Below are 26,775 nucleotides of genomic sequence, written 5' to 3' on the forward strand. Positions count from 1 at the left end.
ACGATAATGCCACTCTGTATGTCGTTTTATCAGCCATTCTACGTTGCATTATTAAGCCATAATCTGCTGCAGCATTGCAGAGATTTGTTCCCACATTTGGGAAAGGTGACGTCACGTTATAGCGAAACCGGAGTTGGGTGCTTGCTGTATTGTACTGCGCAAAACCCAAAGTCCGGATTTGTGCCTGACGTCATGGGTAGCCATTAGATTCGTTCGTTGACAGTTGGGACACAGTGCGAATTGCTAAAGCATCAGCATCCTCGTACCACGGCCGTACAAGCTGCAGAAACGAAATAGAAAACATGTCGAGTTGACCGTTATCCATCGCAAGGCCTGGTTTTTCTCATAAACCGGCCCCGAAACGCACCGCAGTGAAGCAAATAATGCGTTGCGAAGTGAATGGATTAATTGCTTTCTTGTGAAAAGGACGTTCTTGCTTGTCTGAAACAACCATTCCATCGTTCCGGCGACAACGGCAGCCCCTCGGGGCTTTTGGTAAAGCAGCAAGGACAAAAACTAATCCGTGGATCGAGCAGAGCTAGGCTATAGTTGACACTGGCATGGAACCATAGAAATATCGATAATAAAAATGGAAACGGAATAGAGGGCTTCTTAAAAATATATAATATTTTTTTATGTTCATTAATTCAAGGTTTTATTTTCTGTGGCAATGGGATCTTTGACCAGCAGACAGAATGCAGGAGTGGAAGAGGTCGATATACCGTCTAACTCGGTATACCGCTATCCCCCTAAATCTGGTAAGTTGTGCCTGTGTCCCAGAGTCTGTGCACTCATAAATTGGAGCACATCTTTTGAACCCAGTCACAGGCCTTTTGATTCTTGCAGTTTTGGTCAGTTTAGGATTATTTTTGGACCAATTTAGAGTTATAGATCTCGTCATGCTAACCCACTAGAATATTGCTGCTGTTATTACCCATTGATAATAATAAGTGTGAAGACAGTGTTGGGTGTGCCCAATGTTAATATCCTCAACACCTGCGATATATTCATCAACACCATGACTGTGCACACGTTCATATTTCAGATGGCCCTGTTTTTATTCAGCTCCTAGTCAAACTATGCCCCTACGATAAATTGAAAATACCACCTAGCCCCTATATCCTGTCCCTATTGATCCTAGATTAGTATATGGGATTGTGTATGTGATATGTAAGGACACAGCGATAGGCAGTGTAACCATCTCCTATGTTACACTGCCTATCGCTGTCTATCCTATGTTTAATGTAGGGAGGAGTGGGTCTGGCTTTATTATGTCTGGTTATATCCAGAATAGATGACTATCTAGTGGAACACTAGGTTTGATCAGTGCCCATCATACACTTCATAGAGTATGATGATTGTACTGAGTGTCCTTGTGTGGCAGAGAACCAACCCTTCATAATGTTTTGGATTCGCATACACATGCTTTCACTTCCCCAACTATCACACTTAAGAAGCAAAAATAACAAATCTTCCAGTCCTAGACAAAGTCACAAATCACCCAAGTGTTATTCATTGAACCACTCCCATCGCTCAGTAGCTATGGACTAGCCTTGGATCTGTACCTGGTCTAATGGGTCTCCTAGCCTCAGTGGCTATGGACTAGCCTGGGATCTGTACCTGGTCTAATGGATCTCTTAGCCTCAGTAGCTATGGATTAGCCTGGGATCTGTACCTGGTCAAATGGATCTCCTAGCCTCAGTAGCTGTGGATTAGCCTGGGATCTGTACCTGGTCTAACAGATCTCCTATCCTCAGTAGCTTTGGACTAGCCTGGGATCTGCACCTGGTCTAATGGATCTCCTAGCCTCAGTAGCTACAGACTAGCCTGGGATCTGCACCTAGTCTAATGGATTTCACAGCCTCAGTAGCACTGGGCTAGCCAGGGAATTTGTATGCATGCATGCTCTAGAGATAAATCTAGAGAAGGCCTACATTCAGTTAGCCTACAGCTGATTATAATTTTATATCTTAATTTCCAACCCTAGCTCTTGTCACATGTAGTAAAGGTTAGGAAACAGGTGCAGGCAGGACTGGAGTTCAAATAAAGGATCTCTACTCACAGGAATGTAAAAAGTACAAGCAACAGCATTATAGCACAATCCTCACAGCATTAACAATACACATACTGATTAGCTAACACATAACAGGTGAGTGGAAACACATGTGGCATAAATAAACCTAATCATCTAAACAGAACAGGAAACACCAAATAAGGACATGAACTACAACAGAAGACCAGAGGAGGGTGGGGCAGGACAGGACAAAACAACAGAACAGATACTACAAATGGTCCCATTTAGCTGGGACCATTATAACCCTTGACTAGCAAACTGTCACTATCAGACATTATTTATGTCACTATTTTCTTCTGATCAGTACCACATATACCATCAGTACCACCTATACAGTAGTACTATCTATTTCACCAGTACAACTATATCATCAGTACAACTGTACCATCAATATCGTCAGTCAGTGGCGGAACTTAGCTTTCTCTCCCATGGGTGCAAACCTTGTCCGCGGATTTCCCAACTAAAAGATAGGCAGATAATATAAATATTGAATACTATTCTCCCTCAAAAATGTACGTATGTTTTACGTATCATGATGAACAGAAGCTTGTTATTAGGCTACAGCAAAACGTACCTGCAGTTACAAAACTTCGCTGCTAGCTGCTTTTGGACATAAAGAACTGTAATCCACTTTCACTATAAGCCGCGATGCTGCTCCTGTCATTGTAACGTCAGATCTTTCCATTTTCTCTTTCTTCTGCTGCTCAACAACTTTACTAACGACGTTTCTCAAGGGCACATATCATTGTATTTAATTTTTATAATGTATTGCTTTTCATTTCTCTGAGTGGCAGACATCTACATTCCATTTTTATGTTTTGTTACTTAATTTCCCACTATTCAGATCCTTAGCAAACGAGCCGACAAATACCAACGTTATAACCAAGGTTGCAGAGTCACTGACAATATAGGCCCAATCACCCGCAGACTCCACATAGAAAACGTACACTGTCATTAAAAATAAACTGTCCTATCTGGCAACCCTGGCTACACTTCCACGGTTACAGATTGGTCGATCATTCAAATGCATTATGGAATGATAACATATAGATGTTTATCACTTCAATGTCAACTGAATAGTATGTAGAAAATTTATCATAATATAATTTGATTATGCTTGCTATAATCTTTTTAACAATAAGATAAACTTCTTGAGGGCCCATGTGATTGGATGCCATGGGTGCCACACACCCATCACACCCATTGAAGCTCGGCCGTCAGTACCATTTATATCATCAGTACAATCTGTACCACCTATCTAATCAGTTCAATCTATATCATCAGTACCATCTATACCATCAGTACCATTTATATCTTCATTACCATTCTTATCATCTGTACCATCTATGTCATCAGTACCATCTGCAGTCTATACCATAGGTACTATCTATATCATCAGTACCATCAGTAGAACTATGCCATCAGTACTGTCTATACCATCAGTACTATCTATATCATCAGTATCATCAGTACCATCAGTAGAACTATCCCATCAGTACTGTCTATACCATAGGTACTATCTATATCATCAGTACCATCAGTAGAACTATGCCATCAGTACTGTTTATACCATCAGTACTATCTATATCATCAGTACCATCTATATTATCAGCACCAATCTGTGTCAATGTTTCCCAACCTTTTTCAGTTACTGTACCACTAATAGAATTTTGCTTTGCTCTGAAAAACCACTCAATTACCCCCTCATGTTACTTTTACTAGTAAGCCTATGTTGTTATGAGGGTTCTCAAGTACTCCCTGTTGAAATGCCTAGTACCCCCATGGGTCTTCATACCCCTGGTTGGGAACCATTGATCTATGTTATCACTACCGTCAGTACCATTTATACCATCTGTACCATCAGTACCATCTGTACCATTTATGTCATCAGTAGCATCTATACCATCAGTACCATCTATACCATCAGTACCACCTGTCATCAGTACCGTCTATATCATCTATGTCATCAGTACCATTAAAAGATCAATGTCTGGCTTATAATGGGGCCATCAAGGGGACAAAAAGAGCATTTGTGTTGTGGCCTCTAGGGATAAAAGGGATCCTCACACTCACCAAAGACATCATCATGACCCCGTCATTCCCCTGTTACTCATCACGGTTCTCCAGAGACAATCATCATCATGACCTCATCATCCCCTTTTTACACATCACGGTTCTCCAGAGATAACCCTCATCATGACCTCATCATCCCCTTTCTACACATCACGGTTCTCCAGAGATAACCCTCATCATGACCTCATCATCCCCCTCCTAATCATCACGGTTCTCCAGAGACAATACAAACCTCATCAAGGATACTTCTGCATTCTACGACATTGACCGTGTTTAAAAATAATTTGCTGCTTATGATTTAACTATAACGGTCAACCAACATACAGGTATTCACCCATGTAATGCAATTTGGTTTGATTAAGCATCAATGGGAAATATCTAATTCCATGCATACCTATTGTAGTGCATGTTCACTCTACTTACTCTCTTCAATTGCCTTTGAAGTTTTTGTTCACTTTCTTTTTCTGTTTTCCTCAGGAAGTTACTTTGCTAGCCACTTCATCATGGGAGGAGAGAAGTTTGACTCCACCCACCCCGAGGGATACCTGTTCGGAGAGAACACTGACCTGAACTTCCTGGGAACCAGACCAGTTGGGGTACAGAATCTCACACCACGCTATGCTAAACAACACAATACAATACTCTGCTATAAAACAATGCACTACACCACGCTACACTATACTTTACCTACTTTACTCAGCGAATACATTTTCTAAAGGATGACGCATTGCACAGAACAAAGAACAAACCCCAGAGATGCCTTATTGCTATTATGAACAGGTTACGAACACAAACCAGTAAAACATTATGTGATGCTACACCTGTGGTAAACAGTATCATATACTACATTATACACATCACTTTTACGCTACGGTGCAATACAGTAGACTACTTAACACTACATTATACTATATATAACTACTACGCTTGGAAAAAAACATGGATTTGTAAAGAATACCTCTGACCCATCATCACAGCTTTATGAACAAGGGGAATATCATAGAGTTCTGTGACCCAAGTAATAGCCATCTTGATTTATCTTTCACTCTCTGGCCTCTCTCTGTATATTTCTCGCTATTTCTCATTTTCTCTCTCTATCTTTCTCTCTGTCAAATATCAGTTCTATAAGTCAAACTGCCACCCCTAAGCAGATGGTAATGCAGAAACACAGCTCTGTACTCTCATTATATCCAGATGGTAATGCAGAAACACAGCTCTGTACTCTTACTATATCCAGATGGTAATGCAGAAACACAGCTCTGTATTTTCACTATGTCCAGATGGTAATGCAGAAACACAGCTCTGTATACTCACTGTATTCAGATGGCAATGCAGAAACACAGCTCTGTATTCTCACTATACCCAGATGGTAATGCAGAAACACAGCTCTGTACTCTCACTATATCCAGATGGTAATGCAGAAACACAGCTCTGTATACTCACTGTATTCAGATGGCAATGCAGAAACACAGCTCTGTATTCTCACTATACCCAGATGGTAATGCAGAAACACAGCTCTGTATTCTCACTATATCTCTGTCTCAGCTTTTTGCCAGAGCAGAGAACTGTGATCTGCGGCACAGCTTCAGTAATTTCAAATGGATTCAACTACTATAAAGCTGTAACCTATTGTGTTTGCACATGTGTGTGTGTGTGTGTGCGCGCATGTGTGTGTGGACTGGGACAGCATGCTGTCTCTATAAGCACACAGGCTAGTGATGTTGCAGATTTAGACAACAGCTTACTGCTGTAATACAGAGTGACTTTCAGATTGCTGAGGGTTTAGGGCAGTGTGTGTGTGTGTGTGTGTGTGTGTGTTTGCATTTTTGCTGAAAATCAGTCTTATCATTCCTACTATACAGATCCCAGTATGATGCTACATGTGTGTTCTCTGTTTTCATATGGTAATAAGCCCACTCTCAAGCCATCAACGGAATGGTGCTTTTCACCATCTGATGTGGTCTAAAGATACTGTAAGCTAGTAGAAACTCACTGTTTTCACATTTCTCATGAGCTGTTCTTGTTTGAATTACCAAATAGTTGTTTATTTATATATGTTTAATAACCAAAAATGTTTTAGGCTGCTATCAGCAACATCCTTGCAGGTTGTTATGCATGCAGGTACCCTGTATGTGCATTTGTGTTTTTCCCCACCTGCTGTTTCCCCAGGTGTCCCTTATGTTCCGGGTTGTGCTCGTTGGTGTTTCCCACTTGGCAGTCATTAGTGCATCGCCTGACTGCTGAGGTGGACCAATCAGTGGACAACCCTCCTAATTGCACCACCTGTTCCTTTTTCCATTACCCAATCACATCACACATCCCCTGGTTTCAAAAAACAGTCAGTTGGTTCTCCGAAAGAGACTCTTTTGCAGACCCTTTTTGATAGAGAGACACGTTGTTCATTCATATATCACTTAGTTTAGCACATACACTCACCTAAAGGATTATTAGGAACACCTGTTCAATTTCTCATTAATGCAATTATCTAATCAACCAATCACATGGCAGTTGCTTCAATGCATTTAGGGGTGTGGTCCTGGTCAAGACAATGGTCAAAAGACTCCAAACTGAATGTCAGAATGGGAAAGAAATGTGATTTAAGAAATTTTGAGTGTGGCATGGTTGTTGGTGCCAGACAGGTAGTAGTATTTCACAATCTGCTCAGTTACTGGGATTTTCACGCACAACCATTTCTAGGGTTTACAAAGAATGGTGTGAAAAGGGAAAAACATCCAGTGTGCGGCAGTCCTGTGGCCGAAAATGCCTTGTTGATGCTAGAGGTCAGAGGAGAATGGGCCGACTGATTCAAGCTGATAGAAGAGCAACTTTGACTGAAATAACCACTCGTTACAACCGAGGTATGCAGCAAAGCATTTGTGAAGTCACAACACGCACAACCTTGAGGCAAATGGGCTACAACAGCAGAAGACCACACCGGGTACCACTCATCTCCACTACAAATAGGAAAAAGAGGCTACAATTTGCACGAGCTCACCAAAATTGGACAGTTGAAGACTGGAAGAATGTTGCCTGGTCTGATGAGTCTCGATTTCTGTTGAGACATTCAGATGGTAGATTCAGAATTTGGCGTAAACAGAAAGAGAACATGGATCCATCATGCCTTGTTACCACTGTGCAGGCTGGTGATGGTGGTGTAATGGTGTGGGGGATGTTTTCTTGGCACAGTTTAGGCCCCTTAGTGCCAATTGGGCATCGTTTAAATGCCACAGCCTACCTGAGCATTGTTTCTGACCATGTCCATCCCTTTATGACCACCATGTACCCATCCTCTGATGGCTACTTCCAGCAGGATAATGCACCATGTCACAAAGCTTGAATCATTTCAAATTTGTTTCTTGACCATGACAATGAGTTCACTGTACTGAAATGGCCCCCACAGTCACCAGATCTCAACCCAATGGAGAATCTTTGGGATGTGGTGGAACGGGAGCTTCATGCCCTGGATGTGCATCCCACAAATCTCCATCAACTGCAAGATGCTATCAATATGGGCCAACATTTCTAAAGAATGCTTTCAGCACCTTGTTGAATCAATGCCACATAAAATTAAGGCAGTTCTGAAGGCGAAAGGGGGTCAAACACAGTATTAGTATGGCGTTCCTAATAATCCTTTAGGTGAGTGTACATCTCACTTTGTCCTGTTTCATGTGAGTATGTATTGCTGTGGTGTTTTGTTTGGTGTTGTCTAGTCTATTGTTTGCTGTTTAGTCCTTGTTGAACCTGTGATAATTTGTTTTGCAAGTTGCCCTTTGGCATACACAACTTTGTCAAAAAATGTCATGTGGAAAACTTAGTCAAAAAATGTCATGTGACCTTTTTTTTCTATACAGTTCCCATATGCAGCTCCTCCTCCCCAGGAGCCAGTGAAGACACTACGAAGCCTTATAAACATTCGTAAGGACACGCTGAGGCTTGTACGGTGAGCATCTCATACACAACATGGTGTATAGGATTAGGGTTAGTGTATACCAGGGGTTCTCAACCTTTTGCAAGCTGGGCCCCCCCAAAGCTGGTTCATTTCAATTGGGGCCCCCCTTCACGGCATAGATATATAGATAGATAGGTAGATAGATAGATAGCCCCCTAGGCTATTATTTTTAGGCCCACACATTATTATTATTATTATCATCATCAGTAGCGGTCATTACTAGGCTATTGTTATAATTGGCACTAGCATCAGACTTCAAATGTGAGCTTGCAGGCATTATTATTATTATTATTATTATTATTATCATTACTAGGCTATTGCTATATAATTATGAGGTTACATGCTTTATTGTTGGTATTATTATTATTATTATCATCATCATCAGTAGGCCTATTATCATTACTAGGCTATTGCTATAATTGGGAATTGGCACCAGACCTCTGATATGAATGTATGCTCTATTATTGTTATTATTACTAGGCCTAATAGTAGGCATATCATCTGCATTTTTTACAGAAGCTTGCAGGTAGGCGATGTTTATGTGAGACCTGAGCCTGCTTTGCCTTGCAAAGATCCTCAATTCTTGGCGCAATGTCTGATAAACATAGCCTCAAATCATCTTCGATTTGTGCCCGATTGCGGTATTTCGTTTTGAGTGCAGTCATTTTTGAGAATCCTGCCTCACACAAATATGTCGACGCGAAAGGGAGGATAATCTTCCATGCGACGTCACAGAGTTGAGGGTATTCCTGCATCAATGCGGCTCAAGTTTTTGTGTGAAGGCGTCCACTCTGTCTGCAAGGAGCAAAATATGAGTTTAGCGGCCTTGCAAAGACAGGTTGAGGCCATTCAAGTGGTCAAATACAGATGCTGGCCATAAAATTTGAATATCATAAAAAAGTTGATTTATTTCAGTAATTCCATTCAAAAAGTGAAACTTGTATAATGTATACATTCATTCCACACAGACTGATATATTTCAAGTGTTTATTTCTTTTAATTTTGATGATTATAACTGACAACTAATGAAAACCCCAGATTCAGTAACTCAGAAAATTAGAATATTGTGAAAAGGTTCAATATTGAAGACACCTGGTGCCACACTCTAATCAGCTAATTAACCCAAAACACCTGCAAAGGCCTTTAAATGGTCTCTCAGTCTAGTTCTGTAGGCAACATAATCATGGGGAAGACTGCTGACTTGACAGCTGTCCAAAAGACCACCATTGACACCTTGCACAAGGAGGGCAAGACACAAAAGGTCATTGCTAAAGAGGCTGGCTGTTCACAGAGCTGTGTCCAAGCACATTAATAGAGAGGCAAAGGGGAGGAAAAGATGCGGTAGAAAAAAGTGTACAAGCAATAGGGATAACAACACCCTGGAGAGGAAACAAAACCCATTCAAAAATGTGGGGGAGATTCACAAAGAATGGACTGCAGCTGGAGCCAGTGCTTCAAGAACCACCATGCACAGACGTATGCAAGATATGGGTTTCAGCTGTCGCATTCCTTGTGTCAAGCCACTCTTGAACAAGACACAGCGTCAGAAGCGTCTCGCCTGGGAGAGGACTGGACTGCTGCTGAGTGGTCCAAAGTTATGTTCTCTGATGAAAGTACATTTTGCATTTCCTTTGGAAATCAAGGTCCCAGAGTCTGGAGGAAGAGAGGAGAGGCACAAAATCCACGTTGCTTGAAGTCCAGTGTAAAGTTTCCACAGTCAGTGATGGTTTGGGGTGCCATGGCATCTGCTGGTGTTAGTCCACTGTTTTTTCTGTGGTCCAAGGTCAACGCAGCCGTCTACCAGGAAGTTTTAGAGCACTTCATGCTTCCTGCTGCTGACCAACGTTATGAAGATGCAGATTTCATTTTCCAACAGGACTTGGCACCTGCACACAGTGCCAAAGCTACCAGTACCTGGTTTAAGGACCATGGTATCCCTGTTCATAATTGGCCAGCAAACTCGCCTGACCTTAACCCTATAGAAAATCTATGGAGTATTGTGAAGAGGAAGATGCGATACGTCAGACCCAACAATGCAGAAGAGCTGAAGGCCGCTAACAGAGCAACCTGGGCTCTCATAACACCTGAGCAGTGCCACAGACTGATCGACTCCATGCCACGCCACATTTCTGCAGTAATTCAGGTAAAAGGAGCCCCAACTAAGTATTGAGTGCTGTACATGCTCATACTTTTCATGTTCATACTTTTCAGTTGGCCAATATTTCTAAAAATCTTTTTTTGTATTGGTCTTAAGTAACATTCTAATTTTCTGAGATACTGAATTTGGGATTTGCATTAGTTGTCAGTTATAATCATCACAATTAAAATAAATTCACATTTGGAATATATCAGTCTGTGTGTAATGAATGAGTATTATATACAAGTTTCACTTTTTGAATGGAATTACTGAAATAAATCAACCTTTTGATGATATTCACATTTTATGACCAGCACCTGTATATCGACCAAATAGGACAGAGACGCAAGCCACATAGTGTCATCCAGATGCTTCGCCAGATCTGATTTGATTTCTGTCAAAAAACACTTCACCTCTTACAGCAGCTCATACAACCACTGTAACACCCGCCCCCTGGAGAGCCAGCGAACTTCAGTGTGCAGAAGCAGCTGTTCGTGCCCTGACCCCATCTCCTGGCAGAGGACCCCAAACAAGCGAGAGTTTAGCGGCCGTGATTTGATGAGATTTATAATTTTCACGGATTGGTTCAGCACGGAGTCAAAGAGAACTGGCATTTTTTTAGCAGCTAGTTCTTCGTGATGGACCATGCAATGTGTCCATTTCACAAGTGGAGCTACTTGCTGAACGCGAGCAGCTAGGCCACGCTCATGACCCGTCATTGCCCGCACACCATCCGTGCATAAGCCAATGCATCGGTCCCAAGTCAAACCATTTTCACAGAGAAAAATATCAAGGACATTGAAGATGGCTTCTCCTGTAGTGTGCGACTGAAGAGGCCGGCAAAACAGGACATCCTCCTCAATCGCCTTGTCCCGCAAATACCTGACATAGGTGAGGAGCTGTGCCTGCCTAGCAATATCAGTGGATTCGTCCAGCTGCAGCAAGGCTACTGAGAGACTGACCGCCTGTGAGTCCGCGGCCCCCCAGGTGGACGGGCCCCACCGGTTGAGAACCACTGGTGTATACTATAATATACAGTACCAAATTAATCAGATGACTGGTATTACCCCCTTTTACTGTTACTATGGCAACTGTTGTCATGTGTGGCAGATGCTAGTTGTGTCTGTGTGTGATTACAGGTGTAGTGAAGACCTGAAGCTGCCAGGAGAGGATGTGGCTGGGAAAAGCAGAGCTTGTTACAACATAGAGTTCATCTTTGATGCTGACACACAGGTGGCAATGACTATCTACTATCAAGCTGTAGAGGAATTCCACAATGGTGTGCCAATGTAAGATGTTTTCTGGGGTTTGGAATTATATGAATGTATGTTTCATTGGATTTTAAATCTGCCCAGATAATAAGAACAGAAATGTGTTAAGATTCTCTCTGTGTAGGTCACACTCTGCCAACCTCAGGAATGTGAAATGTTTACATTGACCATTTGGCTTGGGGGTTCTCATGGAAATGTGACTTGTGATAGGTAGACACGCTCTTCAATGTAGATACCAGCTAGCCGCAATCTTTGCAGTTAAATTGATTTGAACAGCCAAGGGCATCACATACTGTGATACTTTCAATAAAAGTTTAATTCTCTCCCTTTACGTTTTATGGGTATGTGATTAACAAAAGAAACCCCAATACAAAAAGGCTGTATTTCTTACAGGGGGGAGTATGTGTTACTTTGTCTGTGGGGTAGTATGTTATAACTCTGTGTATTTTCCGTAGTTACCTTCCTCAAGACGGGTCTCTGCAGTCAGAGACAGTCCACTTTAAGAGAGGAGTCTGTCAGCAGTTCTGTCTGCCCTCACATTCCCTCAACCTGTCCGAGTGGGCTGATGAGGAGGTACAGCCTGTTTATTAATATTAGCAAGAAACCATGTGTGTTTCGATTTGTTTTGTACTGCATTTCATTAGAATTCCCATAATATCAGGACTCTACAGTGTGATAATTTCCCTTGCATATGTACTTTAAAATACCATCCCAACTGTGGTACTATTATTTAGCCTGGCTTGCAATATTATGAACTAAATGCAGTTTTCACGTATTCCGAGGCAAATTCTCATAAACACATCATGCATGTATTAGGCACTGCAGGTTTCTGGCTATTGTTTAAATGATGCTTCAGTGAAAATATTCCACTTCAGTCCAGCCACTATTGGCAATGAAGGTGCTAAATTAGATTTTTAAAAACAATTACACTTGGACTGCTGTATTTTCTCTATGAGGATCTATAATACTAGCACATAATAATCCTGTGAGAACCGAATTAAAACAGAATTCAAAGGACTTTAGAGTAGCTCATAGACCAAGGTATACTGACAGAAAAGTGTAGTTCAGTACTTTCTCTTGTACAATAAGGACAGAGGGAAAGGTTGCAAAGAGAAGAATGTGCCTTACTGAAAGCCAAAACAATAGTGTCTCATTTTTCATTTTTTAAAAGTAGCTCTCATACCCAGAAAAGTTGGAGACCCTGGCAAATAGGCACTTGTGTATATAGTTTTTTTTTTCAGCTCAGCATTACTTTAAAAAATAGTGATTAATTGTCTGCTCTAGAGACAATTAAAATATTACCGTAACAATTTTAATGGTGCTCCTAAATGTATTTGTGCATGTAGCTTAGGGGTACAAACAGCCAGTGGTGACAATCCCTTGTCTTGGCAGCATGTTCTTTTTCTTGGGTCCAAACCAAGCCCTCTCCTCCTCTCCCCTCTAGTTGCTGTTTGACATGGAAAAGGATGTGTTTCCTATGGTTGTTCACGCCACCGTGGATGAGGGGGATGATCACATGGGTCACTCCCATGTCCTTCTGGCCACCTTTGAAAAGGTAAGGAGCATAATGAACTCTTATTTTGCTGAAGTGTCTGTTTTCTCAGTATGTTTAATCTAATGTTTCACCATGCATTTCCTATTAGCTCAGTATCTACTGGCTTATCATCAACCAAGCGCTGTTTCTCTCTTATTATAATTCGTGGTGCCCTGCCACGGATAAAGAGAATATTTGTATTAATTTATTTATTTTTTTACCAAGATGAGCACAATTTACTATCGCACAAGCATCAGAGCAGAGCAACCATGTGCTGCACCTGACGTTTGGAGTATCACACTAGATAGTGAGGTCAGAGAAACATAACTGGCTGTATCTCTGCATGCTCACGTTTGTTGAACTGTCAGTAAGTGGCTGTCACATTGATATAAAGAAGGGTTAATATCCAAGGGAAAAAAATATCCAATCAGAATCTTTCTTTCGTAGTCTCTTGGTAGAAAGTCTAGTTGGGCTCAACGCTCATTGGCTAGGCCCTCAGACTTTGGATTGAAGGCACCAGCCAATGTCATTGACTTCAATTTGAGCTTTGTTTTGGGATGACAGTAGAATCATCCAATCACAAATTGTCTTGCAATAGATGTATGAAACAATGTGGTCTTGAAACAATGAGTATTTTGGTGGTTGAATTTCTTTCACCACTATTTGAATGACAGTTTTGGCAAATGTTTATTTAAAGCGACAGTATTTTCTTCCAACATGCTATCGACATTTGCAACCATTGTGTACATATGCTGCTTCTGTGAGCCACAGCTGAAGCGTCGCTTTGGACTATGAAGTTAGATGTGTCTCAATATTTGTAAATATATACAGTGGGGAGAACAAGTATTTGATACACTGCTGATTTTGCAGGTTTTCCCACTTACAAAGCATTTAGAAGTCTGTAATTTTTATCATAGGTACTCTTCAACTGAGAAACCTTTGTTTGCAATTACAGAGATCATATGTTTCCTGTAGTTCTTGACCAGGTTTGCACACACTGCAGCAGGGATTTTGGCCCACTCCTCTATACAGACCTCCAGATCCTTCAGGTTTCGGGGCTGTCACTGAGCAATATGGACTTTCAGCTTCCTCCAAAGATTTTCTATTGGGTTCAGGTCTGGAGACTGACTAGGCCACTCCAGGACCTTGAGATGCTTCTTACGGAGCAACTCCTTAGTTGCCCTGGCTGTGTGTTTCAGGTCATTGTCATGCTGGAAGACCCAGCCACGACCCATTTTCAATGCTCTTACTGAGGGAAGGAGGTTGTTGGCCAAGATCTCGCGATACATGGCCCCATCCATCCTCCCCTCAATATGGTGCAATCATCCTGTCCCCTTTGCAGATTTTTCCACATCCATGCTTCACGGTTGGGATGGTGTTCTTGAGGTTGTACTGATCCTCCTTCCTCCAAACACAGCAAGTGGAGTTTAGACCACAAAGCTCTATTTTTGGCTCATCAGACCACATGAACTTCTCCCATTCCTCCTCTGGATCATCCAGATGGTCAATGGCAAACTTCAGACGGGCCTGGACATGCGCCGGCTTGAGCAGGGGGACCTTGCGTGCGCTGCAGGATTTTAATCAATGACGGCGTAGTGTTACTAATGGTTTTCTTTGAGACTGTGGTCCCAGCTCTCTTCAGGTCATTGACCAGGTCCTGCCATGTAGTTCTGGGCTGATCCCTCACCTTTCTCATGATCATTGATGCCCAACGAGGTGAGATCTTGCATGGAGCCCTAGACCGAGGGAGATTGACCGTCTTCTTGAACTTCTTCCATTTTCTAATAATTGCACCAACAGTTGTTGCCTTCTCACCAAGCTGCTTGCCTATTGTCCTGTAGCCCATCCCAGCCTTGTGCAGGTCTATAGTTGTATCTCTGATGTCCTTACACAGCTCTCTGGTCTTGGCCATTGTGGAGAGGATGGAGTCTGTTTGAGTGTGTGGACAGGTGTCTTTTATACAGGTAACAAGTTCAAACAGGTGCAGTTAATACAGGTAATGAGTGGAGAACAGGAGGGCTTCTTAAAGAAAAACTAACAGGTCTGTGAGAGACGGAATTCTTACTGGTTGGTAGGTGATCAAATACTTATGTCATGCAATAAAAGGCTAATTTAATATTTAAAAATCATACAATGAGATTTTCTGGATTTTTGTTTTAGATTCTGTCTCTCACAGTTGAAGTGTACCTATGAGAAAAATGACAGACCTCTACATGCTTTGTAAGTAGGAAAACCTGCAAAATCGGCAGTGTATCCAATACTTCTTCACCTGTGTGTGTGTGTAATTAAGAAAAATCCATGCGTATATTCATCACAACTCACAAATAAAAATAGGATTTGTAAATGTGAAAAAATATTTTGTAAATAAAAAAATTATCTGCAAATATTTAAACATGTCTCACAAATATAAATAAAATTTGTGAATACGTAAAAACATTTCATAAATACAACACATCTGTAAAATATTTACAACTGTTGCTTAACATTTACAAGTGTTTTATTTATGGATGTGTGTGCGCGCGCGCTCGGTGTGTGTGCCCGCGCGCTCGTCCGCGTGTGTGTGCGTGTGCTCGTCCGCTCGTGTGTGTGCATGTGTGCGCGTTCTCAGTCAGAGTTCTTGCTTGGTGGGACTTATGGAGTATCCGGACTGGAGCCTGGTAGATTGGAGTCTAAGTGCCTAGCTCCAATAGTCACAGTTCGCCACGGCAACTAAATATGTACTGGTTTAACATTAACGAAGTATCTAGTGATTTACATCAACTGATGGAGCCACTTGTGAAAAGCCACATGCTTAGTTTTTAAAGAAACAAAAAAATAATATATAAGGAAATACATATTTTTCTCTACTTACCTGAAATTACATTTTTTTTTGGCTTTGATTCCCGTGACGAATGTTACCTGTAATAATAAGGTATAGGGCTATAAGGGCGGGGCCACAGATGGCAGCCGAGCAATTAAACAAATTATACAAATGGGATGCAGTTTGTTGGTCACTGCTTCTTTTGTTTGATTTCGAATACTGCTTTTCGTGTTCTTTCGATTTGTTTTATTTGTTTTAATTTAACTTGTAAAAGCCTACAGTATTTTCGTTATAAATATTATGACTTGTAGCCTACTACTCCCTCCACCGATCAAACACCTGTTGAACCCAACTACTCATCAGAAAACTGTGGTTGTGACTTTTAGTGCTTATTGCTACCAAACGTTCTAATGTCCATGCAGACCCCCCCGGCCCTATATCAACTAAGTGGCAGGTGGGAGCAGACTCACCACTACAACACCAGTTTCAACAAACAGACTGGAAATTGTTCGCCACTCAAGCCACCCTTGACTCTCATTGAAACATATGCTTCTTACTTTCTGGATTACATCAACACCTGCACCAACAACATCAGCCATAAACTAATGAATAATATAGACCTACTTCAACTAGAAGCCTTGGATGGAACAGTGAGGTCCAACAACTACTAAAGGCATGTGACGCTTCATTCAGATCTGGCGATGTGGAGGCCAACCTGAAAAGGGGCATCTAGATGGACCAGAAACTACAGATTGAGGAGCACTTCAACAACAACTCTGATCCTCGACCCATGTGGCAGGGCATCCAAGCCTTCACCGACGTCTTAAACAGGTTCTACGCTCACTTCTACACTCGCCTGAACGTTCCCCCCCCAGCATATCCAGTAGATGGGTTGTCTGCGCTGAGCAGGGTAAATGCACACAAGGCAGCTAGTCCTGATGGAGTCCCCGGGCGTGTGCTCAGAGCATGTGCTGGTCAGCTGGCTGTCATTTTCAACCTGCCACTGGCCCAGGTGGTTGTCCCAACATGCTTCAAGGCTGCAACCATTGTGCCAGGGCCAAAGCAGTCTTCTATATCTAGCCTGAATGACTTTCGACCTGTCGCACTCACCCCCACATTCACAAAGTGCTTCAAAGGACAAAAGACTACTTTTGGCTTACCTCAAGTCCTGCCTCCCACCAGCACTGGATCCCTACCAGTTTGCCTACTGGTCGAATAGGTCTACAGAGGACACCATCTCCACGGCTCTACTCTCTGCCCTGACCCACCTGGACCAAACCAACAGCTGTGTGAGAATGCTGTTCATAGACTTCAGCTCAGCATTCAACACGGTCAACTCCTCTAGGCTTGTCAACAAACTCCACAACTTCGGGATCAGCCCTTCTCTCTATAACTGGAGTTTGGGCTTCCTAACAAACAGACCCCTGTCTGTCTGGTTAGACAACTTCACCTCCTCCACCCTGATCCTGAACACTGGTATTCCACGAGGCTGGGTGCTGAGCCCCCTGCTGTACTCACTCTTCACCCACGACTGTTCCTGTACACAGTTTTCACACCATTGTCAAGTTCACAGACGACACTATGTGGTAGGCCTGATCAGTGACAATGACGAGCCAGCCTACAGGGAGGAGGTCAAGTGCCTGACGGCATGGTGTGCTGACAAGAACCTGGCCCTCTATGCAAGGAACCAAAGAGCTGGTTGTGGATTACTGGAAGTCTAAAGGCTGCAGTCACGCCCCAGTTCTCATCGATGGCACTGAGGTTGTGTGTGTAGAACTTCCTTCTCCGAGGACCACACCTGGTCCCTCAACACCTCAGCCCTGGACAGAAAGGCGCGGCAGCGCCTGTACGTCTTGTCTTCCAAGATCCTTGTGAACTTCTACCGCTGCACAATCAAGAGTATTCTGACTAATGTCGCCACAGTGTGGTTTGGTGGTTGCTACATAGCCGAGCAGAAGGCCCTGCAACAGTGTGAAAACCGGCCAGCACATCATGGGTACCCAGCTTCCAACCATTATAGACCTCCAGCACAAGCGGTGTCCCTGTAGGGCATGCAGCATCACCAGGGATCCGTCACAATGCTGCCACAAACTGTTTGCCCTCCTCCCATCAGGCAGGTGGTACAGGTCTCTCCGTTCTCACATGAGCAGGCTCAGGAACAGTTTCTTTCCATCTGCTGTAACCCTGCTGAACTCTTTGACTTTCCATCACTAACTATGCCCACCCTTTGTACTACTGGACTCTGCCAGTCTAAGGGTTTCAGTTGTCTACAGGTACGTGTCATTGCTGCTATTCCTGTATTTCATTTGCACATGCTGACTTGCACCTTAAACTTGCCTACATTGCACTTTTAGAACTGCCACTGTACTTGCATTTTCAATTGTTACATACATGTCTACCTCGGGAACCTCATTGCTGCTATCACTGCATTTCAGTTGCACATGCTACCCTACTTCAAATTGCCTCAATTGCATATTCAGAATGTCATTGAGAATTGCCGTTTGTGACCACAACTATTTATCCCACTTACATTATCATACATACATTATACTTGTACATTTTCCACTGCACATTTAAAATTGCCTTATGTAATGCATTTGCATTAATTTCACACTTATACATTCCACTTGTACATATACATATATATATTCTGCACTACTCTATTTGCACTTCTGGTTAGACACAAACTGCATTTCATTGTACTTGTCACGGATGAGGTTGTGGTAGTGGAAGGACACAGGCGCAGAGTCGATGTCGTCCCAATAATCCATGTTTTAATGAAGGAAAAACCAAACACAACAAACAAAAAGCAGCAACCAGTGCCGTGGGCTTAACTGAAAACAGGCAAAACAAAATGAACCACCCTGGCATGGCCAACACAATAAACTTAAATATGGTCCCCAATTGGAGGCAATGATCAACACCTGCCTCCAATTGGGGAGACCAAAGAGGATTAGAGGTGGCTAGATGCCACCTCCTGTCCTGTCCTGGCTATGCCCCGAGCCCAGCGCAGAGATGGCTAGGGGCACAGCCAGGACGTGACAGTACTGAAATTGTTCAATGATAGTAAAGTTGAATCTATTTGAATCTAAGTATCTATTGGTTTCACATCAACTAAGTATCTACTGTTTTACTATTGGCTCAGTATCTAATGGTTTAACATTGACTAAGTATCTAGTGATTTTACATCAGCTAAGTGTCTAATGCAGAGGTGTCAATGTCTGCGGGCTTTTGCTCTCTCCTTGTACTTCATTAATTAGGTTACTAACTGGTTAGTTTCTACATTCACCTGGTTGTTTAGGTCCGAACTGGGAACCAATTTATAGGAAAAACCAAAAACCTGCAGACACTTGGCTCTCTGTGCAACCGGTTTGACACCCCTGATCTAGTGGTTTAACATTGACTCAGTATCTACTGTAATCGGACCACTTCTGTTCAATCTCTATATTGTTGAAGTCTAACACTTCCCCGAGTTGGTTTGTTGGAAAGGAGAATAAAACACCAGGAGTCAGGTCAATTACCGTACCACATATTCTGTTTATTACAAAAGCTTTTGGAGACAAGTGTCGCCGCACAATGTCTAAGGATCAACATTCAACAGATCATTTTATACTTCTACTACGCCCAAAAAGATAGAGGCGTTAACTTACAAAGTGTGTGCCATTGGCCCAATCCCAGTTCTATTCCTTATAGGATAACTGCAAGTATCCCCTTGCCCCCCTTGTGGTTTCTGTCTTGTCTGTCCGACTATGTGTGTGTGTCTCTGACCTGTGACCTGTTTCTCACAAGACAGACATACTAAATCTTTCTCTCCCCGGCAACCGCTTGAACAGGGTTTCCTATTCTCCTACTTGCTCCTTCAGTTTCAGCTCATATTACAAACATTTAATATTTTGTTTCATTGGTTACAACAGCTTATAAAAGTTCACTAACTTATACAATCAATACATCTACATTGGTTACAACAGCTTACAACAGTTCACTAACTCATACAATCACTACATCTACAATATCCTACCAAATTGTACAGAACAACAACATTAACTACCATAGCTATGCAAATTATACTCAAATATAAATGGCTCTTGAACCGTATGAAAACAGCTCAATAGACTGTGTCACTGTATAGAACACATACCTGGATGAACCAAAATTGTCTACAGTTTAACCAAGATGTATAGAGGTTGTGTTTGGCCACAAAGGTAACATAACTAGTATTGGTAAAGAGCGGGATTCTCTGGCCCTAAAAAACAGGGACCAAGTGTGTAATCTTGGTGTTCTGATAGACTCAGACCACAAGTTCAACAGTCACATCAAGGCGGTCACTAAAATGACATTCTATTGTCTTAAAAATATAGCCAGAATCAAGGGCTTGGTGTCCCTAAAAGTCCAAGAGAAGCTCATCCATGCTTTTATCTTCAGGAGGTTTGATTACTGTAATGGCCTCTTAACTGGACTCTCCAAAAAGTAAAGCATAAGCGTGTAAAACCGCAGCAGCTCAATTCAGAATGCTGCTGCTAGAATGTTAACCAGGACCAAGAGAACAGAGCACATCACTCCTGTTCTTAAATCTTTGCACTGGCTTCCAGTCAGTTACAGAATACATTTTAAAGTGGTGCTTTTAGTCTATAAATACATTTCTAATGTTTAAAGAGTAAAAACTGGGCAGGGCTCTTAGATCCATGAACTCCGGTCAGATAGTAGAGCCCAGAGTCCAAACTAAACATGGCGAAGCAGAGTTTAGCAGCTATGCTGCACACAACTGGAATAAACTACCAGAAGATCTTAGACGTGCCCCAAACATATCAACTTTTAAATCCAGGTTTGTAAAAACATTTCTGTTTTCAAGCACCTATGATTGAGCACTTAAAGCTTTTCTAGCTTCCTCATGGAATATTTCTATTTTCTTATTCAATGTTTTATTGTATTTTTTTATTTCTCTCTTTGTAAAGCACATTGAATTGCTACTATTCTTTTTTGTTTTCATTCTATTTCTATGTTTTTTTTCTGTAATGCAAGTTCTGGTGCTATCAGAGGAATAACCTCTGTATAAATGTAACAATCTGCTGATGACGGATAATACAAGTTCTTGTTTAGACATCGATGTAGAGTATTATGTCACAAAAGGACTGACGAGTTTATCCAAGCACTGGAGTGTGAGGATTGAGATACCGGGGTGGTTCAGTAAACAGTTATGGGAACTGTAATTCATGGAGGATACATTTTAAATGCCCCCCTGGAGACAACCGGGTAAGACATCGATGCAGAGATTCTCACGAAGGGGCTGACAGGTTCATCCTAGCGCTGGAGTGCAAAGATTGAGATACCGGGGTGGAAAGTCTCCCTGAATTGAATTACTTCTATGTATGAATTGTGCTATATAAATAAGCTTTCGTGCTTGCTTAACATCAACTAAGTATCTACTGTTTTACTATTGGCTCAGTATCTACTGGTTTAACATCAGCTAAGTATGCAGTGATTTTATATTGGCTAAATACAGTTGGGAGAACAAGTATTTGATACACTACCGATTTTGCAGGTTTTCCCACTTACAAAGCACGTAGAAGTCTGTAATTTGTCAACTGTGAGTGACGGGATCTAAAACAAAAATCCAGAAAATCACATTGTATGATTTTTAAGTAATTAATTTGCATTTTATTGCATGACATAAGTATTTGATACATCAGAAAAGCAGAACTTAATATTTGGTACAGAAACCTTTTTTTTGCAATTACAGAGATCATATGTTTCCTGTAGTTCTTGACCAGGTTTGCACACATTGCAGCAGGGATACAGACCTTCTCCAGGTCCTTCAGGTTTCGGGGCGGTCACTGGGCAATACGGACTTTCAGCTCCCTCCAAAGATTTTCTATTGGGTTAAGGTCTGGAGACTGGCTAGGCAACTCCAGGACCTTGAGATGCTTCTTACGGAGCCACTCCTTAGTTGCCCTGGCTGTGTGTTTCGGGTCATTGTCATGCTGGAAGACCCAGCCACGACCCATCTTCAATGCGCTTACTGAGGGAAGGAGGTTGTTGGCCGAGATCTCGCGATACATGGCCCCATCCATCCTCCCCTCAATACGGTGCAATCATCCTGTCCCCTTTGCAGAAAAGCATCCCCACAGAATGATGTTTCCACTTCCATGCTTCACAGTTGGGATGGTGTTCTTGGGGTTGTACTCATTCTTCTTCCTCCCAACACGAAGTGGAGTTTAGACCAAAAAGCTCTATTTTTGGCTGAGGGCTGAGTGCTGTCATTCTCACCAGGGGAAGCTCCACCAAATACTGACAATTGGGGTGCCAATATTTTTGGAATTTTCACTAAGATTTGTATTACTCAAGGAAAACTTTATTTTGTTCCAAAGATGTCTTTGAAAATAAAAGCATGAGGCTTACCAATTTGTTTAAGCCCAAAATATCACTCATTGCATGTGTTTTTTTATATATATATATATATTAGTTTAGCAAATTTTCATGGAGGGTGGAGTTGACTAAGTATCTAGAGCTTTAATATTGACTAAGTATCTAGAGCTTTAACAATGGCTAAGTATCTACTGTTTTTTCTACAGCACATGGACGGAAGCTACTGTGTCAAACCTCTAAAGCAAAAACAAGTGGTAAGTTTTTTTCCACCAAGTCTGACTTTTCTTCTGCTTTGATCCCTCTTCTCTCTCTCTTCTTGCTCTTATTTCTTTCTGTCCTGTATCCCCTTTCATTCCTGCTTTGTATATCTCTCTTCCCCTCTCCTCAAATCGCTCTTTCCCAGCTTCTTTCCTTCCTGGTATGTTTTATATTTAAAGCTTTTTTCTTTCAACTTGTTTTGTCTCCTCACCAGGTGGATGGAGTAAGTTACCTCCTTCAGGAGATCTACGGCATCGAGAACAAGTACAACAGCCAGGAATCAAAGGTGAACAGCTTAGAACACAACATGGACCATAGTACTTCTTGTCAATTAAAGATGCACTCCAAGATGTTTGATCTCTAGTTGTGGAAGAGGTGCTATCAAGCCAAAACGGGTCCAGAAAATTGTGTACTTTGTCATTAACTCTGCTGATATGTTCCCCATGTGACCAAAAACACTCAAACATGACATTTCACCACTGAGGTATGACAGATAGTGATGGTGATTCTACTAATAGATTAGGATGGCAGTGATTCTATGTATAGACCTTATAGAGGAATGGCTACAAAACAGTCAATCCTTTGCTTCCAGATTAGAGTACAATCAGTGAGTTATCTTCGAAATGACTTGGGCATGACATTTGTTTTCGACCAATAATAGCATTGCAACATCAGGATTAGAAAGATGGAAGGAAAATCTGCTAATGCCCGTTCATGATTTTGATGAGACAAAAAACAAATTAATCTCTTTCCAAAATCTGAAATTCTACTTATAGATTATGATGGCAGTGATTCTACTTATAGAGTGGATATAAAAAGTCTACACACCCCTGGTAAAATGCCAGATTCTTGTGATGTAAAAGAATGAGACATGTCAGAACTTTTTCCACCTTTAGTGTGACCTATAATGTGAACAATTCAATTGAAAAACTAATTGAAATCTTTGAGGGGGAGAAATAAAAAACTCACAATAACCTGGTTGCATAAGTGTGCACGCCCTTAAACTAATACTTTGTTGAAGCACCTTTTGATTTTATTATAGCACTCAGTCTTTTTGGGTAGGAGTCTATTAGCATGGCACATCTTGACGTGTCAGTATTTGCCCACTCTTCTTTGCAAAAGCACTCCAAATCTGTCAGATTACGAGGACATCTCCTGTGCACAGCCCTCTTCAGATCACCCCACAGATGTTAAATTGGATTCAGGTCTGGGCTCTGGCTGGGCCATTCCAAAATATTAATCTTCTTCTGGTGAAGCCATGCTTTTGTGGATTTGGATGTGTGCTTTGGGTCGTTGTCGTGCTGAAAGGTGAACTTCATCTTTAGCTTTCTAACGGACGCCTGAAGGTTTTGGGCCAAAATCGGTTGGTATTTGGAACTGTTCATAATTCCCTCCACCCTGACTAAGGCCCCTGTTCCAGCTGAAGAAAAACAGCCCCAAAGCATGATGCTTCCACCACCATGCTTCACTGTGGGTATGGTGTTCTTTGGGTGATTGGGTGCAGTGTTGTTTTTGCGCCAAACATACCATTTGGAATTATGGCCAAAAAGTTCAACCTTGGTTTCATCAGACCAAAACACATTTTCCTCTCAAAGAGTTCAGTTTGTTTTTCAATTGAATTGTTCACGTTTTAGGTTACATTAAAAGTGTACATTTATCTTTGTGTCATTCTTTTACATCACAAAAACCTGGCATTTTTACAGGGGTGTGTAGACTTTTTATATCCACTGTAGATTTGGATGACAGTGATTGTATTTATAGATTATGATGACAGTGTTTCTGGCTGTAGATTATTATGACTGTGATTATATTTATAGACTTTATAGATTATGATGACAGTGATTCTACTTAAAGATTAGGACGACAGTGATTCTACCTATAGATGATGATGACAGTGATTATAATTATAGATCTTATAGATTAGGATGACAGTGATTATTCTTATAGATTATTATGATGACAGTAATTCTACCTATAGATTATGATGAAAGTGATTCTACTAATAGATTATGATGACAGTGATTCTACTTATAGATTATGATGAAATTGATTCTACTTAAAGATTATGATTACAGTGATTCTACTATTAGATTATTATTACAGTGATTCTACTATTAGATTATTATGACAGTGATTCACCTTATAGAGTATGCCCATATAAATAACATTTTACATAGGCATCCCAAAATGTGAGTTTTTTTTAAAACTCCCTGACTCCACCTTCAGGAGACTGATTAACTCATTTGTTCATTCATTAGCTGATGAGCGTTTTACACGTCCTCAGGTTGCAGAGGATGAGATCAGTGATAACAGTGCAGAGTGTGTGGTGTGCCTGTCGGATGTCCGGGACACACTCATCCTACCCTGCAGACATCTGTGTCTCTGCAACGCCTGTGCCGACACTCTCCGTTACCAGGCCAACTGCTGCCCCATCTGCAGACTGCGTGAGTCTTTCATCTAGTATCTGTTGTTTATCATTGAGCAATAAGGCACATAAAATCAATACTGAAGTAACAGTTGGCCTGAGTCTATAACACCACATGACCATCTGTAAAAGCACTTTGTGACAACTGCTGATGTAAAAAGGGCTTTATAAAATACATTTGATTTATTCATCATAAGCCCTACTTTTGCGTTAGCAATTCTTATGGTTATCATAATGCGTCCACAGCATTCCGGGCCCTACTGCAGATCCGGGCTATGAGGAAGAAGCTGAGCCCTCTGTCTCCTGCTGGGTTTAACCCGGTCATCACCTCCCAGACCTCAGATTCAGAGGAACACTCCGTAAGTTATATAATCACACCCTTGTTTGAATACAGCCTGTGGCTACATATCAACGTGTGTGTGTGTGTGTGTTTCAGCCTGTGGCTACATATCAACCTGTGTGTGTGTGTGTGTTTCAGCCTGTGGCTACATATCAACCTGTGTGTATGTGTGTTTCAGCCTGTGGCTACATATCAACCTGTGTGTGTGTATGTGTTTCAGCCTGTGGCTACATATCAACGTGTGTGTGTGTGTGTGTTTCAGCCTGTGGCTACATATCAACCTGTGTGTGTGTGTGTGTTTCAGCCTGTGGCTACATATCAACCTGTGTGTGTGTGTGTGTTTCAGCCTGTGGCTACATATCAACCTGTGTGTGTGTATGTGTTTCAGCCTGTGGCTACATATCAACCTGTGTGTGTGTGTTTCAGCCTGTGGCTACATATCAACCTGTGTGTGTGTGTGTTTCAGCCTGTGGCTACATATCAACGTGTGTGTGTGTGTGTGTTTCAGCCTGTGGCTACATATCAACCTGTGTGTGTATGTGTGTTTCAGCCTGTGGCTACATATCAACCTGTGTGTGTGTGTTTCAGCCTGTGGCTACATATCAACCTGTGTGTGTGTGTGTGTGTGTTTCAGCCTGTGGCTACATATCAACCTGTGTGTGTGTGTGTGTGTTTCAGCCTGTGGCTACATATCAACCTGTGTGTGTGTGTGTGTTTCAGCCTGTGGCTACATATCAACCTGTGTGTGTGTGTGTGTTTCAGCCTGTGGCTACATATCAACCTGTGTGTGTGTGTGTGTTTCAGCCTGTGGCTACATGCTCTCTCATCTTTACATCTCTTTCTCTCTGAGGCCTCGGACCACATCCCTCCAGGTTATGAGGCCGTTTCCCTCCTGGAGGCTTTGAATGGGCCTCTGAGTGTCTCCCCCTCGGCCCCCCCTCTTCAGGAACTCTCAGGGGGCCATGTCTCTGGAATCCTCCCCGCCTACAGCAGTGAGACCCGCCCCCCCCCAGCACGCTCCCCCCTGGACCACTCCAACTCCAGCCAGGGACTCAAACTGAAGAAGAGTGGGTCCAAGTGAGTTCACCTACAAACACATGCAAACATAATATATGTTTGAATAAGAATTAATTTCCTTTTAATAAAGGTTTGGTCAACAGAATCCCTTTCTATTTGGACAGTTGGAGTGCAAGTATTTATTGTGGTATATGCACAGATAAGCCATGATATTATGACCACTGGCAGGTTAAATTAATAACACTGATAAACTCGTTATCATGGCACCTGTCAGTGGGTGGGATATATTAGGCAGCAAGTGAACATTCTGTCCTCAAAGTTGATGTGTTAGAAGCAGGAAAAATGGGCAAGTGTAAGGATCTGAGCAACTTTGACAAGGGCCAAATTGTGACGGCTAGATGACTGGGTCAGAGCATCCCAAAAACTGCAGCCCTTGTGGGGTGTTCCCAGTCTGCAGTGGTCAGTACCTATCAGAAGTGGTCCAAGGAAGGACAAGTGGTGAACCAGTGACAGGGTCATGGGCGGCCAAGGCTC

The 26,775-nt window shown here is 42.0% G+C and overlaps 1 protein-coding gene across 6 annotated transcripts in view; it reads left to right on the forward strand.

The window, feature by feature from the left end:
• The first annotated feature begins 125 nt into the window (after window positions 1-125).
• rnf157 (ring finger protein 157) overlaps window positions 126-26,775 on the forward strand; it is a 48,677-nt gene continuing 22,027 nt past the window's right edge. For 4 of the 6 annotated variants that reach the window (XM_029120456.2, XM_029120457.2, XM_029120459.2 and 1 more), the window contains exons 1-11: window positions 126-758; window positions 4,625-4,743; window positions 7,999-8,087; window positions 11,373-11,522; window positions 11,960-12,077; window positions 12,949-13,059; window positions 22,408-22,455; window positions 22,674-22,745; window positions 24,744-24,903; window positions 25,131-25,243; window positions 26,075-26,301. In XM_029120456.2, the coding sequence (XP_028976289.1) occupies window positions 671-758; window positions 4,625-4,743; window positions 7,999-8,087; window positions 11,373-11,522; window positions 11,960-12,077; window positions 12,949-13,059; window positions 22,408-22,455; window positions 22,674-22,745; window positions 24,744-24,903; window positions 25,131-25,243; window positions 26,075-26,301 (1,295 nt within the window). In that variant the 5' untranslated portion in view covers window positions 126-670. The remainder of the gene's footprint in view (window positions 759-4,624; window positions 4,744-7,998; window positions 8,088-11,372; window positions 11,523-11,959; window positions 12,078-12,948; window positions 13,060-22,407; window positions 22,456-22,673; window positions 22,746-24,743; window positions 24,904-25,130; window positions 25,244-26,074; window positions 26,302-26,775) is intronic. The other 2 variants (XM_029120455.2, XM_034292749.1) reach the window with 2 other exon arrangements.

The sequence above is a fragment of the Esox lucius genome, chromosome 6 (genome assembly GCF_011004845.1).
Source record: "Esox lucius isolate fEsoLuc1 chromosome 6, fEsoLuc1.pri, whole genome shotgun sequence".
NCBI classification, from domain to species: Eukaryota; Metazoa; Chordata; class Actinopteri; order Esociformes; family Esocidae; genus Esox; species Esox lucius.